This window comes from Nannospalax galili, unplaced genomic scaffold (genome assembly GCF_000622305.1).
Source record: "Nannospalax galili isolate Female #2095 unplaced genomic scaffold, S.galili_v1.0 scaffold356, whole genome shotgun sequence".
Lineage (NCBI taxonomy): Eukaryota > Metazoa > Chordata > Mammalia > Rodentia > Spalacidae > Nannospalax > Nannospalax galili.
Window position 1 is genome coordinate 1,841,124 of NW_008338126.1, and position 15,217 is coordinate 1,856,340.

At 38.6% G+C, this 15,217-nt stretch overlaps 1 protein-coding gene across 3 annotated transcripts in view; it reads left to right on the forward strand.

Annotated features, from left to right (window-relative positions):
* Nucleotides 1-15,217, forward strand: part of Usp24 (ubiquitin specific peptidase 24) — a 142,231-nt gene that overhangs the window by 19,530 nt on the left and 107,484 nt on the right. For 2 of the 3 annotated variants that reach the window (XM_008832980.3, XM_029563467.1), the window contains exons 2-3: nt 13,111-13,276; nt 15,006-15,073. In XM_008832980.3, coding sequence (XP_008831202.1) covers nt 13,111-13,276; nt 15,006-15,073 — 234 coding nt within the window. The remainder of the gene's footprint in view (nt 1-13,110; nt 13,277-15,005; nt 15,074-15,217) is intronic. The other variant, XM_029563466.1, reaches the window with a different exon arrangement.

Genomic DNA, 15,217 nt, shown 5'->3' on the forward strand with positions numbered 1-15,217 from the left:
ATGTGTGCAGGCATAACACTTGTACACATAAAGAAGGTTTTTTAATTACATTTGTTTATTGTGTGTGCACATGCCCTGGCACACATGTGGAGGTCAGAGGACAACTTTCAGGACTCAGTTTCTCTCCTTCTACTGTATGGGTCCCAGGAATCAAACTCAGGTTGTCAGTCCTGACAGCAAGCTCCTTCACCCCCTGAGCCATCTTGCCAACCCTAACTTAACATTTTTATTTTACTCTAAACCCATGAATGACTTGTTATTAGGCAAGGAGCTATAAATAATGTGACTCTGGGGGATAACTTATTGTTAGGCCAGTTTGTTTGCTCATCTAAAACTGATAATTCCTAACTTGTGAGGTTTTGAGAATTACTGTGTATCTTTATTTCTCTAGTGACTAGCCCAGTGCTGGGCACAGTAGCAAGGTGCTCCCTGAATATGTTAGTTCTCCTTCGCTACTCACTTATTTTACTTTCCTCTCACTGGTCTGTCACCTTTCTGGTGTCATTCCTCCTCTTCCATTCATTAAGACTGCAGGTCCAACAGCTGTAATCACTAGGGAGGCTGAGGAGACTGCATATTTTATTTTATTTTTATTTTTATTTTATTTTATTTTATTTGTCTTTTTGATCTCCTTGTAGCCCCAGTTGTCTTGGAACTTGTTATGCAGACCAGGTTGGTCTCAGACTCACAGAGATCCACCTGCCTCTGCCTCTCCAGTGCTGGGATTAAGGCATGCACCACCATACCCAGCATCAATTTTTAATTCTTGAGATTAGTCTGTTGTTGGGAAATCCTGCTGTTAAGGTTGTAGTTCTCCATGTCCGGATAGCCCTGAGGGGCTCGGCACCAAATGGAAGGACTTCCCTTTTTAGCAGGGGGCCTCCTGCTCTCTTTCTGGCTTACCTGGAAAGTGCCACCAAGCACGGATGCCTGACCTTATTTGGAACATGACCTTTGGCATAGTTACCTGGAGTAAAAACTACCCCCAGGTTTTTTCTACATGATAATCAGGCATTGCCTGATAGTCTGGAAGATAGGAGCCCACTGCCACATGTAAATAAAGCATACTATGAGCACCGATCAGCTGAAGCATTGGCTACTGCCTCCACACTATATTTTCCCTAACCCAATAGTAGACTTAAAAGAGCTGCGCCAAGCTGTTTGTGAGGATGGGATCCATGCTCCATGGACAAAATCTATACTACAAACCTTTAATACTAACTTCCTAACCCCCCAGGACTGAAGAGATATCTGTAGATCTACCCTCCCCAGTCCATTATTTGTACAATGGGAGGCTTTATTTAGAGATGAATGCCTGATGCAGGTTAAAAGGAATGACACACATAATCAACAGCTGAGACCACAACAGTCTGTAAGTCCTAAACCATAAATCCAAGTGAGAAGTTAAATTCTACATGTATCTTTGAATTAGTTAACTTCTCATGAAAACTTTGTGATATTCAGAATACATGGGTAACCATCTAGAGTTAATGCAGTGGATCAGAAGAAATAATCAGTTTGTCAAACAGGAAACTTACTGATTATAACACTGAGTGAAAACCAGTTTACAGACAAACTTGAGACAGTGTATTAGTAGCTTGAGGGTCATCTACACTGACTTGTCCATTATTTCTTCTTTTCCAGGAAGCAAATTGTAGGAATTTTTTTTAATAATCTGAATTAGCAAAAGGAATATCAGATCTACAAACAACTGGATTGCTTTGAAAATTACTTTATAAATAAGGTAGAAATCTCAAGATTTAATGAAAATACTATAAGTTAGTCATTTGGAATCAAGTGTTTATGGTTTTCATGTTTAAAGCACTTAACATATAGGGTTAATTATCTTTTTAAAATGATAGATTATTTAAAATCATCTTGAAGACATTCTACCATCTTCATTTTTCTATACATGATCAGAAACTTAGAAGTTCTTTTCACTACACTGTTGGCTAGTGAGATAGATCAGTAACTGAATTTAGTATTAAATTACACTTTGAACAACATTGGTCTCTTCTCCATTAAGTTGAATAATTTCCTTTATCTGTGTTTGTTGAGCCTGTGGACAAATGAAAGCTTATCTCTTTATTAGCAGGCACCATGGGTACCCCCCAAGTTTTAATAATGTACCATCACAAGAGCAGTTTGTTGTGCTTTTAACTCCATGAAGATGTCTTTCTAAGTAAACATTAAACTCATCACATTAAGAACTTACATAAATTTCCAAAGCTTATTTGTGTCAAGTAAGTTGTTCTTTTTGTTTTTTTTAACTCATCTCCCAGTTAGGATGTTGCCTTTGTTTAGGTTGGTTCATTTGCATTTTCCAAACAGGCAGGTTTCTAGATAATGAGTTGGGACTAATATATGGCCATTGCTAATTATAATTTACAATAAATAAGTTAGGAATGACAGATACTTTTCTCGGAATCTGTAAGTTAAATATGGAAAGTCAACACTACAGTGACAACATAAATGGTATGCCTTAGTCTGAATAGTTTGCAAACAGGAAATTACAATATTAGATGTATATGTAATTGTTTTGATTTTAATCATAAACTGGCCAATTTGGAAATCACACTTTAATGCATTACCTCATCTGTATTGTTCTCCTAGATAATTGAATATACAAGATTTAATATTATTGGAGACTTTATTTTCCTTTTAAATGAGACATTCAAGAACTGTTGGCAAGCTCATTTCTCTTCTGTCTTAGTGCCAGAACTGAGCATGTCTAACAAATGCTGGGTTTGTTAAGTATTGGAAAACATGTTTTGAAAAATAAGTGCTTTTCAGTTTTAAGTAAAATTAATGGAATATTATATTAAAAAGTAAAGATATTTCCTCAAGTCATCCCCCCCCCAAATAGCTAAAAACACTAAGATTTTGCTACTTTTATTTCTATTTATTTATTTAGTCTTTTTGAGACAGGGTCTCCCTGTAGCCCCAGCTGACCTGGAACTCATTGTGTAGACCAAACTGGTATCCATCTCACACAGATCTATCCATCTTCTTCTGCCTTCAAGTGCTGGAATTAAAGGTGTGCACCACCATGCCCAGCTTTGCTACTTATACTTTTGAAAAATAAAGCAGGCCTGGTTTTGGAATATGCTCTTGCCCTTGAGGCTGAAGTACCATTTACTGTGAAATTCCTCAGCTGACACGTCAGCACTGACTGCACATGCAGAAGGATACCCACCCACAGGATTGCTTACTCTCTACACTTTGTCCCGTTTCTCTATTCTCATGGTTACCCTACTCTCTAAAGACAGGAATTGTTTCTTATGTCTGTTTCCCAACATTGAGCACTTTGAAATATAGCAAGCTTTCAAAAACTTTCTAGTCTACTTAGAATGAGTGATCATTAGCCATTACTTTTTAACATTTAGATATGCCGCCTCATAAGAAAATAGTATATTACATTCCAGAGTTTTTCTTAAAAGTCTTGTACCTTTATATCTTTGGGATTGTGTCTTTGGGAGCTTTGTTGCAATAGGACAACCCTGAACTACTTTGCCTGTGTATTAGGTAATTTTTACCCAGAACAGACTCAACTCAAATGACTCAGAATATTAAACCAAGTGAAATACAGGTTTGAGCCACTATTTCCTCCTCTCATAAGTTCCTATCTTTGTGCTGGCAGCAGCCTCCTCAGTGTAGTACTGTTCTCATGTATTACATGTCACGACCCTCCTTTTCAGAGAGAAGATTTTTATTCTTCAGCATTTTCATGCATGTGTACAGTGTATTCTGATCATATGCACCCCAGCTTTCCATGTACGACTAAGAATGTTAACCATATTTTCACCTATCAAGCCTTAATTATATTATTTTTAAATTGCTGTTTTAAAACTGTCTTAATGGCCATAGGTATTACATTTTATTATAGATCATTAAGTTCAGTTCTGTGTTTTGAAATTCTCAATTGAATGACTAATCATTAGAATCATTTTGTTAATCAACTCTTCTAATAACTTTTTATTGAGATATAATTTACATGCCATAAAGTTTACCCTTTTAAAGTATTTGTGCACAGAGTTGTGTACATCATTACAACCATTTAATTTCAGAATATTTTCATCACCCTCCAAAGAAATCTCACATCTGTAATACCTATTATCAGTTTACCACTCCCCCCTCACCCCTCCCCATCTTCTGGTGACCACTACCGCATTCTGTGTGGCTGTGGGTTTGCCTCTTCTGGATATCTCATAGAAGCATTGTCTGTTTCTCTTAGGTATATGAGTAGGGATGGAGCTGCCCTGTCTTTTAGTGACAGCGATTAATCTTTGAGGAACTACCAAATTATCTTGCAAAAGTAGCTGTACCATTTTCTCTCAGTAGTATATGATGGTTCCAATTATCCACATCCTTACCAATACTGATTATTACCTAGTTTTTGGTATTATAGCCATCGTAAGACATGTGGTACAATAGTGGTGATTTTTGTATTTCCGAAATGACTCATGATGCTAAGCATCTTTTCATGTACAATTCATGTATATGATTTAGAGAAGCATCCACTCAAATCTTTTGCCTTTTTTTAAATTGAGTAATGCCTTATGAGTGCCTTTGTATTCTAGTACTTAGTCCCTTATCAGATTTACAAACACTTCTCCCATATTCTGTAAATTTTCTTTTCACTTTGATAACAGTGACATTTGTTGTACAGAAGGGTTTTATTTTGCCACTTGCACTTATCTAAGAAATAATTAATACAAAGTCATGAGTATTTACTTGTGTTATGAGTGAATTTTTGTATATATGTAGAGTGAATGGATCCAGTTTCATTCCTTTTTCATTTTTAAAATTTTATTTTATGTGTATGAGTATATTGCCTACATGTAGGTAGGTATACCCATGTTGTGCAGTGCCTGTGGAGGTCAGAAGAGGGTGCCAAATTCCCTGGAACTGGAGTTATGGACGGTTGTTAAATGCCATGTGGGTGCTAGGAACTGAACCCAGATCCTCTGCAAGAACAGCCAGTACTCTTAACCCCTGAGCCATCTCTCCAGCCCCTCAAAGTCTTTTTTATTTGGATAGGGTCTCCCTAGCCCCAGCCCCCCAGAACTCACTATGTAGACCAATCTAATCTCAATCTCAAAGAGATCTGCCTGCCTAATGCCCCCCTAGTGCTGGGATTAAAGGCAGGCACCCTTAATCTATGCCTGTCCAGTTTAATTCTTTTGCCTATGTGGTTTAGCTGCCCTAGCACCATTTGTTAAATAGATGCCCCATTAAATTGTTGTTATGCCTCTGTCAAAGATTAAGTTGTTACTCTTGTTGCAGAATGAGTAGATACATATTTGTCCTTATTCTGAGATGCCAGTCTGGTACCACATTATTTTCATCACTGTAGGTTTGTGGGATAAGTTTTGAAAATGGGACATGTCAGTGCTTGTACTTGGTAGTTTTTTGGGGGGGGGTCTTTTGAGACAGGGTCTCCCTGTAGCCCCAGCTGTCCTGGAACTCACTATGTAAACCAGGCTGGCCTTGAACTCACAGAGATCCACCTGCCTCTGCCTCCTGAGTGCAGGAATTAAAGGCGTGCGCCACCACGCCCTGCTTACTTGGTAATTTTTAAGTAAGTGGAATTTTTTTTTTTTAATTTTAAGATTGTTAGTCTATAGACATACAATTGACTTTTGTATAATGATATTGTATTCTGAAACTTTGTTGAATTAATTTATGAGTTATAATTATGTCTTTCTGTTGGATTAACCCTTTATCATTTAAAATAAAAGTTATCCTCAGTAACAATTTTCAAAATGTCTGTTTTCCTCCTTATATTGATACAGCTACTCCAGCTCTCTTTTGTTGCTGTTTTTATGATGTGCCTTTTACATCAATTTATTATCCTGTTTTGTTGACTTTATCACTATGAAATGTTTCTTAGTTTCTAGTAATATATTCCTTGTCTCTGTTTTGTCTATTAATAGTCACTCTGTCTCCCTTTTTGTGTATCTATCTTTCTATATCTTTTATATAAATGTCTTTGAATCTAAAATGTGTCTCTTATAGACAACAGATCTTTTTTTGTTTTGTTTTGTTTTGTTTTGTTTTCTCTTTTTTGAGACAGGGTCTCCCTGTAGCCCCAGTTGACCTGGAACTCACTATGTAGACCAGGCTGGCCTTGAACTCACAGAGAGCCGCCTGCCTCTGCCTCCCGAGTGCTGGGATTAAAGGCACACGCTACCACGCCCAGCCAACAGATCATATTTTTAAATCTCTTTTGTCAACCCCTCCCTCTTTTGCTTTGGAGTGTTCATCTGTGTTTAATATAGTTGTTGATAAAATGAGATTTAAATCTGCCATTTTACTATTTCTTTCATACATGTCTTACATACTTTTGTTCCTTTATCTTCCATTACTCTTTTAGAATGTATTATGAAGTGCATATAGAGGTGAGAGCACAGCTCTCCAAACTCCATTCTCTTTCTGACACCTTGTTTGGGATCTGGAGGTTGAATTCAGATCATTAGGTCTGAGTGCAAGTGCCTCTACCTGCTAAACCATCTTGTCCCCATTACTCTTTTGTATTAAATATTTGTGTGTGTGTGTGTGTGTGCGTGTGTGTGTGTGTGTGCGTGCGTGCGTGCGTGCGTGTGTGCGTGCGTGCGTGCGTGCGTGTGCGTGTGTGTGCGTGTGTGTGTGTGCGTGTGCGCGTGCGCGCGTGCGTGTGTGCGTGTGTGTGTGTGTGCGTGTGTGTGTGTGTGTGCGTGTGTGTGCGTGTGTGCGTGTGTGTGTGTGCGTGCGTGCGTGCGTGTGTGTGCGTGTGTGTGCGTGTGTGTGTGCGTGTGTGCGTGTGTGCGCGTGCGCGCGTGCGTGTGTGCGTGTGTGTGTGTGCGTGTGTGTGTGTGTGTGCGTGCATGCTAGGATGTGTGGGGGTGCACATGTATGTGCTTTTGGAAGCTCATTATTGTTGTGGAGTGTCTTCTTCATTGATTCTTCACATTTATCATTGAGGCAAGATGAACCCAGAACTCACTGTTGGGCCAGTCTAACTAGTCAGCTTGTTCAGGGATCCCCTGTCTCCACTTTCTTAGCACTGAAATTGTAGACAGGCCGTCACATCCACCTGGCATTTATGTAGGTTCTGGGGATCTGAACTCTGATCTCACACCAAGTCCTCTACCTGCTGAGCTATCTCCCAGCACTAAATACATATTTTCTAGTGTACTGTTTTAATTACCTTGGGAAATGATGTCTCTCTCTCTCTCTCTCTTTTTTTTTTTTTTTTTTTTTTTTTTTTTTAAAAAAAAAAAAAAAAAAAAAAAAAAAAAGAGGACGATAAATCTTTCACTGTGATATATCAAAATAAAAAAACTCACAGATCCACCTGCCTCTGCCTCCCAAGTGCTGGGACTACAGGCGTGCGCCACCACGCCTGGCTGGGAAATGATGTCTCTTTACCTGTAAATGTTGCTGTGCTTTGTCCTCTAAGTGTTGGTGTGTTGAAGGCCTTGTCTTCAGTGTATGGTATGAGAGAGATAACAGGACCTATAAGATGGGGCCTAGTTGGGAGGTGCTTAGGTAATTGGAGGCCCTGCTTTTGGAAGGGATTAAGGTAGTTCTGGAACCTTAACTTAATTGTCACAAAAACAAGTTGTTGGAGGTGGAGAGACGGCTCAGCGGTTAAGGACACTGACTGTTGTAGAAGACCCAGGTTCGAATCCCAGCTCCCACATGGCAGCTAACAACTGTCCGTAACTCCAGTTCCAGGTGCTCCGACAGCCTCTTCTGTCCTCTGCAGGCATTGCCCAACACAGGTGCACTTACATGCAGGCATAGCACTCATACACATACAATAAAAATAACAAAATATTAAAAAAAAGAACAAGTTGCTAAAAAACTCCAACCTCGGGGCTGGAGAGATGGTCACTGGCTGCTCTTGCAGAAGAGCCGCGTTTGATTTCCAGTACCCACATGGCATTAACAACTGTCTGTAACTCCAACTCCAGGGGATCCAGCGCCTTCTTCTGACCTCTGTAGGCATTGCACAACAAAAGGTGCACTTACATACATGCAGGCAATATACTCATACACATAAAAAAAATAATAATAAATTAAAAAAAAAAAGAAAGAAAAGAAAAGCCTGAACCTGACCCCTGAATCTTTCTCTGGCTTTTGGTCTGGCAGTGTGAGGACACCCAACCTTGGATGTTCATCCTCTAAAACTGTGACCTAAATAAAACTTTCACTATAAAGTTATACAGGTTTATGTTTTTTATAATGAAAAAAATGCACTAATACAAATATTTCTGTATTTCCTAAAAATGACGATATTCTCTTAATTTCAGTGTAGTATAGTAATCAAAAGCAGGAAGTTCACATTAAACCACTACAAAAGTCCTCTGAAGACAAAAAAATACATTTCTGTTTCAAGAACCAGTACAGGATCCTATGTTGTATTTTATTATCATATCTTATCTACTTTCCATCAATCTTTCATGACTATGAATTTTGATTTAAAGACTGAACCCTTTTTCCCCACAGTTAGATTTAGGTTGTACACTTCTAGCAGGAAAACCACAGGGGTGTTCACCATGCCCTTCACAGAGCGTATCAGGAAGCACATAATGATGTTTGTATCATTGCTCATGAAGGATCCTCCCATCTTCAGGAGCTCTTAATTTTTTTTTTTTTTTGGTCTTTTTGAGACAGGGTCTCCCTGTAGCCCCAGCTGTCCTGGAACTCACGATGTAGACCAGGCTGGCCTTGAACTCACAGAGATCCGCCTGCTTCTGCCTCCAGAGTGCTGGGATTAAAGGCGTGCGCTACCACGCCTGGCTAGGGGCTCTTAATTTTTATAAATTGTGCCCTGTCACAGCAAGTAAAGGTGCTTACCTCCAAACCTACCAACCTGAGTTTGATCCCTGGACCCCACATGATGGAAAGAGAGAACCAATTTCTGCCAGTTGTCATCTTAACCTCCACATGCATGTCATGGCTGCCAGTTACATTCAGTGACTTCGTAAGTGATTAGCTTCTATAGAAATTAATGGTAGCTATTCAGTAGTAATGACATGTACTTGCTTCAAAATCAGCCAATTGATTTAGTATGTGTGTGTTTACATGCCTTCATTCTACTTTGGCCTTAGGCTAATGTATTTAAACATCTAATCTGCTAAGTCTGCCAAAGTAAACACCACAGAGTGGTTGACTTAAACTACAGAAATTTATTTTCTCTGAGTTCTGGAGGGTAGAAGAGTAAGATCAGGATGTTGTAGGGTTGTTTTCTGATAAGAATTCATTTTCTGACTTGCAGACAATTGCCTTCTCACTATGTCTTCCTGACTTTTTTCTTCGTATATTCTGGAAAAGAGAAATATCTGTTATCCTGTCCCCTTCTTTTCTATTTTGTTTTGTTTTGTTTTGTTTTAATGCATGCATGTGTGTGTGCAGGTACGCATACACATTTCTGGGTATATGTATGGAGGCTGGAGGGCAGCAGATGTCATCCTCAGGAATGCCATCCACTTCCTTTGAGACAGAGTCTCCCACTGTTCAGAAACTCACCAATTAGGCTACTGCACACCCCAGGGATCCTCCTGTGTCCACCTCCCCAACACTGAGATCCTTCCTTTTTTCTGTAAGGACACTAGCCATATCAGATTATGCCACCCGTATGACTTCATTTGTCTTTAACTGTCTCCTTAAAGGACCTATGTCAAGTAGTGAACCTTTTGTAACTGGGTTGTGCAAACATGGTATCATCCATAGGCAGATGAAAAATATTTGAAAAAGATTGTGTCTGTATTGAACATGTACAGGCTGTATTTTCTTGTCACTAGTCCCTAAATAGTATAACAAATGTTTATATAGTATGCACATCGTGTTGGTATTATAAGTAACCTAGAGATAATTTCAATTATATGGGAAGATATGTGTGGATTATGTTCAAATATCGTACCATTTTATATAAGAGACTGGGCATCATGGAGGTGGGATTTCGTGGACCCAACCCTAGGAATACTGAGGGACAGCTGTATGGCTACATTGGGAGTAATGGCTTCAACATGTGTGGGGGGCGTACCATTCATTCTGTAATGCTGAAGATGAAGACTTTTTTTTTCTCCTTTCCCAAAGAAACTCAGTTTGATGATTTCATCTATGATTTGATTTATTAATTCTGTAGATATTATTGGTAAGTATCCCATAGTGATGAACTGTCCACTTCAGAATAGGCCAAGTAAATTTTGTATTTTTACATCTTGATCACAAGCTAATAAAACATTTAGTAAGTGTGCAATTTTAAGACTATTACAGTGTTTTTATTCTTTGGATCCCCTCAAGATCTTTTAAGTAAAATTGGTTTCTTTACAGTACTTAGGAACTAAATGTATTTCTGAAGTGTTTAAGAACAATATTTTTCCCATACTTTATTATTGAACCAGTATTTAATTAGCCACCCTCACCTGTCACTCCCCTGTTTACATTGTCTTCTACACCTGATTGCCTTCCTGCTTTTTCTCTTATTGTCATGCCAGTTCAGCCATAAACCCATGAAAAACTTGGGTTAGGTTCCTTTTAGATATCATTGATTGGAATTTAAATCCATTTGTGTGTGTGTGTGCGTGCACTTTTATTTCTGTCTTATGCTAATAGGTTTTTTTTTTCATTGAAGTTAAAGTGGTTTCCATGGAATGATTTTATTTTATTTTGTCATGAATGAGTAGATTTTAGACAGTTGGAATTCTGTTTGCTTTATTACAGATTAACATGGTGAAAACTGAGGGTGAATCTTTCCCTTTGCCCATTAACAGATGTATCTTTGTTTGCTTGGGCTAATTTTCCATTTAACAATATTTATTATGTACCTACTTTGATTTAGGCACTAGTCTCTGGAGGTAAAAAGGTGGTCAAAAGTAGGCGAGATCTGTGCCCTCTTGGAGCATGGTCTTGTGGAGGGCACAGATAAATCACAAATTGATGTTAAATTACATTTTTGAGTAGTACTATGAAGGAGTAGTTCAAGATGGCAGAAGTAAGTATGTACAGGAATTTTACCTAGTCTTAGAATTTCTAAGAAGACTTTAGAAAGAATTAAGAGTGTATCGGAATCTCATAGACTGAAGAGGGAAGAAGGATAATTTAGGAATAATAATATAAAACAGAGTTTATTATGCTCATTGGTTCTGTAGGAAACAGATCTTTCTCTAGGGAACAGTTTATCTCTGCCCCATGACATCCAGGGCTTTAACTGGAAGACTGAGGCTAAAGATGATGGCTAGAGGTTGGCTCATCTGAAAGCTGGTTCCTTGGTTCAGGGCTTGGCTCTCTAGGGGACCCAAGAAAAATTATTGGACAGGATACACATAGGTGAGTTCCCCATTTAGCTTGGGTTTCCACAGAACATAACATTTTGTTGATTCCAAGTGATCCAGGAGTGTATTCCAGAGAGAGAGAGACAGAGAGAGAGAGAGAGAGAGAGAGAGAGAGAGAGAGAGAGAGAGTGAGTGCTAAGAGGAGATTATATTCCCTCATCATGACCTAGGCTTGGACATCTGATCAGGGACACACAGTCCCAACCCACTTCAAGGCCAGGGGAAGTAAATGTCACCTTTTGGCAAGAGTGGCACAGGGACCAGAAGTATTGTGGCCATTTGGGGAAAGGGTCTAACACAGGAGATATTGTGCTTCCCAAGAAACTAGATCCTAGAAAACTAGAGTACAGAAGCCTGGACAGAAAAGTAGGATATAGGGCATCACAAGGCCTCATGGGACATTAAAAATTTGATTTTAAGAACAGTAAAGTATTTTAGGATGAACATTAGATTGTGCTTTTATAAGATCAATGTGGAGAGCAAATTCGGGAGGATAATCTCCCCTACCTCCAGCCAGTTGGGAAATTGGTGAAATAATCCAGGGGTAAAGTGGGCAAGGAGGTGGCTAGGGAGGTAGACAGAAGCACATGTATTTGAGAGAAATTTACATATAATCACGAGGTCTTAAAAATGAGGATGAGACCAGTGTTAAGTCTGGTTCCCTGGTTTTTGGTTTGCTGCCAAATGCATGTGGTACCACTTGCCATGATGGAAAACAGGAGAAGCGACCTAGAGTTAAGGGGAAGCACATGAACTTGGTTTGGGACACATATTGAATTAGAAAAGATGTCAGATAGGTCCCTGCATTTGTGACTCTGCAGGTCAGAGGAGAGGTCTGTGCTGGGGATAGAAATTTATGAGTCATCTCCAGATTGTAAGATGGCTCAGTGGTTAATAAGTGCTTGCTGCTCTTGCATAGGATCTGAGTTCAGTTCCCACCACCACCTTGAACAGCTTAAAACCACTTGCAACTCCTGCTCCAGGGGTTCTGAAGCCCTTTTCTGACTTCAGGGCACCCACATGACATGCACAAAAAAATAAATCACATAAACACATGCACATACACATTAAATTTTTTTAAAAACATCAGATTTATGAGTCATCTGCTTGTAGGGATAATTGAGGTTTGGAGAATAGGAAAGACCAGCAAGGAGATAAGCTGGAATAGGAGAAGGCCTAGCACTGAGGCTTGTGGGACTCATTTGGTGCCTAAGAAGGGGAGGATAAGTCAGAAGAGGGAACCTACTAGGAGCTACCAGACCCACAGGTAGGCTGGAGGTAAGGGAAGAGAGTCCTTTTCAAGAGGAGCATTAGGCAGAGGTTAAATACTCCTGAGAAGTACTAGGAAGGTATTGAAACACAGTCATTGAATGTAATGATAATGAATGTAATGGGCTTTTTATCAGTAGTTTGTCAGTGGCAAGGAGATGAAAATGGCAAACTAAATACCTTCTTGAAGAAATGTCTTCTCTTAGTTTAAAAAGAGAAGTAAGAACAGGATGGCTGGATATGATGGTAGTTTTAATATTTCATGAGAATTTGAGAGTTCAGTTTTTGAAGACAGACATAACCTTTGCAAGGGAGTCAGGATGTCAGAATGATAAAAGTTGAGAATTTCTAAGATATTCTTCATGAAAAAAGTATAACTTTGAGAAAGAAGTTGGAATCTACCATATTGGTATTACTAATTACCATTGATTAAGCACCTGTTCTGTGTTAAATACTAAATGTTTGGAGGAGTCACTAATGGGGCATTTGCTTTTTTATTTTTATCCCCTTTTGTCAGAAGAATGATGAAAATGGAAACTGCTCAGGAGAAGGAATTGAATTCCCTACAACAAATTTATATGAATTGGAAAGCCGTGTTTTGACTGATCATTGGTCCATCCCATACAAGCGAGAAGAATCACTAGGCAAATGTCTGTTGGCTTCTACCTACCTAGCAAGACTTGGTAAGCTTTCATACTTCAGAATGCATGAGGACATTTTTGTTGACAGGGCACATAGTTTAATCTTAGTTCTTTTTTTTTTTAATGATTTGTTTCTATTATTTTTTAATTATGTAGAGGGAGGGATAGGTACACATGAGTACAGGTGCCTGAGGTGGCCAGAGGCATCAGATGCCCCTGGAGCTGGAGTTACTAGCCACCTGACATGGTTACTGGAAACTGAACTTGGGTCCTCTGGATGAGCAGTAAGTGCTCTTAAACACTAAGCCATCTCTCCAGCCCTAATCTTAGTTCTTATTATCTGTCTGTGATCTTGGATAAATCATTTATTCCATCAGTCTTTGGTTTTTGTTTTTAATCAATTTCCTTTTTATGTGTATATGTGTTCCCTAACTCTGTTTGCATGTATGTCTGGGCACCCATGCAGGCAGTGCCCACAGAGACCAGAAGAGGGTTGTCAGATCCCCTGGAACTGGTTATAAATAGTTGTTAATTACCATGTGGGTGCTGGGAACTGAACCCAAGTCCTCTACAATAGCAGCCAGTGCTCTTAACTTCTGACCTCTCTCTGTAGCTCCTCACTAGGAATTTGTTAATCCCCATGGAATAAAAGCTTTGAAATAAATCAGTTGTTAACTTCCAGTTCCAGTAGAGTATATTACACTATTTATAATATAATTGAAGAACTTTCTAGAGATTAAAATTGACTTAACACCCCCCCCCGCAAACTTTTAATTTGGCGTTAAATTTGGATTCAGTTCAGGCTTTTTTTTTTTTAAGAGTAGGAAACAAAGAGCTCTGGTAGTACACTTCCCTAATGTATATGAGGCCAGACACCTGAGAGAGGGAAGGACGAAGGGAGGGGGGTGGATAGGGCACATAGTTTACTATTATGATTAAGTATTAAATGCATCAAAAGAAATATTTTTAATTAGACCTAGATTTAAGTTTAACAGACATCTGTGTGCATTTAAGACTGATTTCCAAACATAGGCATTTACTGAAAACTTGTCCCTAATGTATATGAGGCCAGACACCTGAGAGAGGGAAGGACGAAGGGAGGGGGGTGGATAGGGCACATAGTTTACTATTATGATTAAGTATTAAATGCATCAAAAGAAATATTTTTAATTAGACCTAGATTTAAGTTTAACAGACATCTGTGTGCATTTAAGACTGATTTCCAAACATAGGCATTTACTGAAAACTTGTTAGGATGCTAGGCAGTGGTTCTGAAAAATAAAATTGTCAGCAATATCCCAATGATAAAAATTCATTGTTGAGTTTAAGAAAGCAGTGTATTTCTTCCTTTTGGGAATTTTACAGTGGATTCTTTTATTCACTTGGTAGTCATCACTTATTGTATATATTGTGCTAGGCACAGTTAGTTCTTTGTGTTTTATTTACACAGAGTTTATCTACTTGTTTTAGGGAAAAAAGACTAATTTAGGCATTGTTAAAAATATTTGTGTTTCTATAAAGCTGTTTAGGCAGTAAATAACTAGTAAGTAGCTGCTGCTCTTTTATCTAATCAGATCATGTAAATTATTGTGACATGGACATACAACAAGCATTTCAATTTTAATTAGGATCTGATCTAATGCTGAGAATCAAGGCTTTTGTGATGAATATTATGGTCTATATGTATGAATTTGGAATGAAGTATACAGACTCTACAAAAAAAATCCCTAAAATCTAAATACAGTATATCCTCTTCATTTATTTGACCAAGGTCTTTCCGAGTCTGATGAGAACTGTAAAAGATTTATGGAGAGGTGTATGCCTGAAGCATTTAAAAAGGTAAGAAAAATGTGCTAATTTGATTTTTTCTGGTGGGGGCAGAGGTAGGTAAGCTTTTTGTTTCAGTTTTGGATATTTATGAAAAAAATCAATTTGTGAATCTTATTCAACTGAGGAATTCTCTAATATATAAGTAGCTCTGAA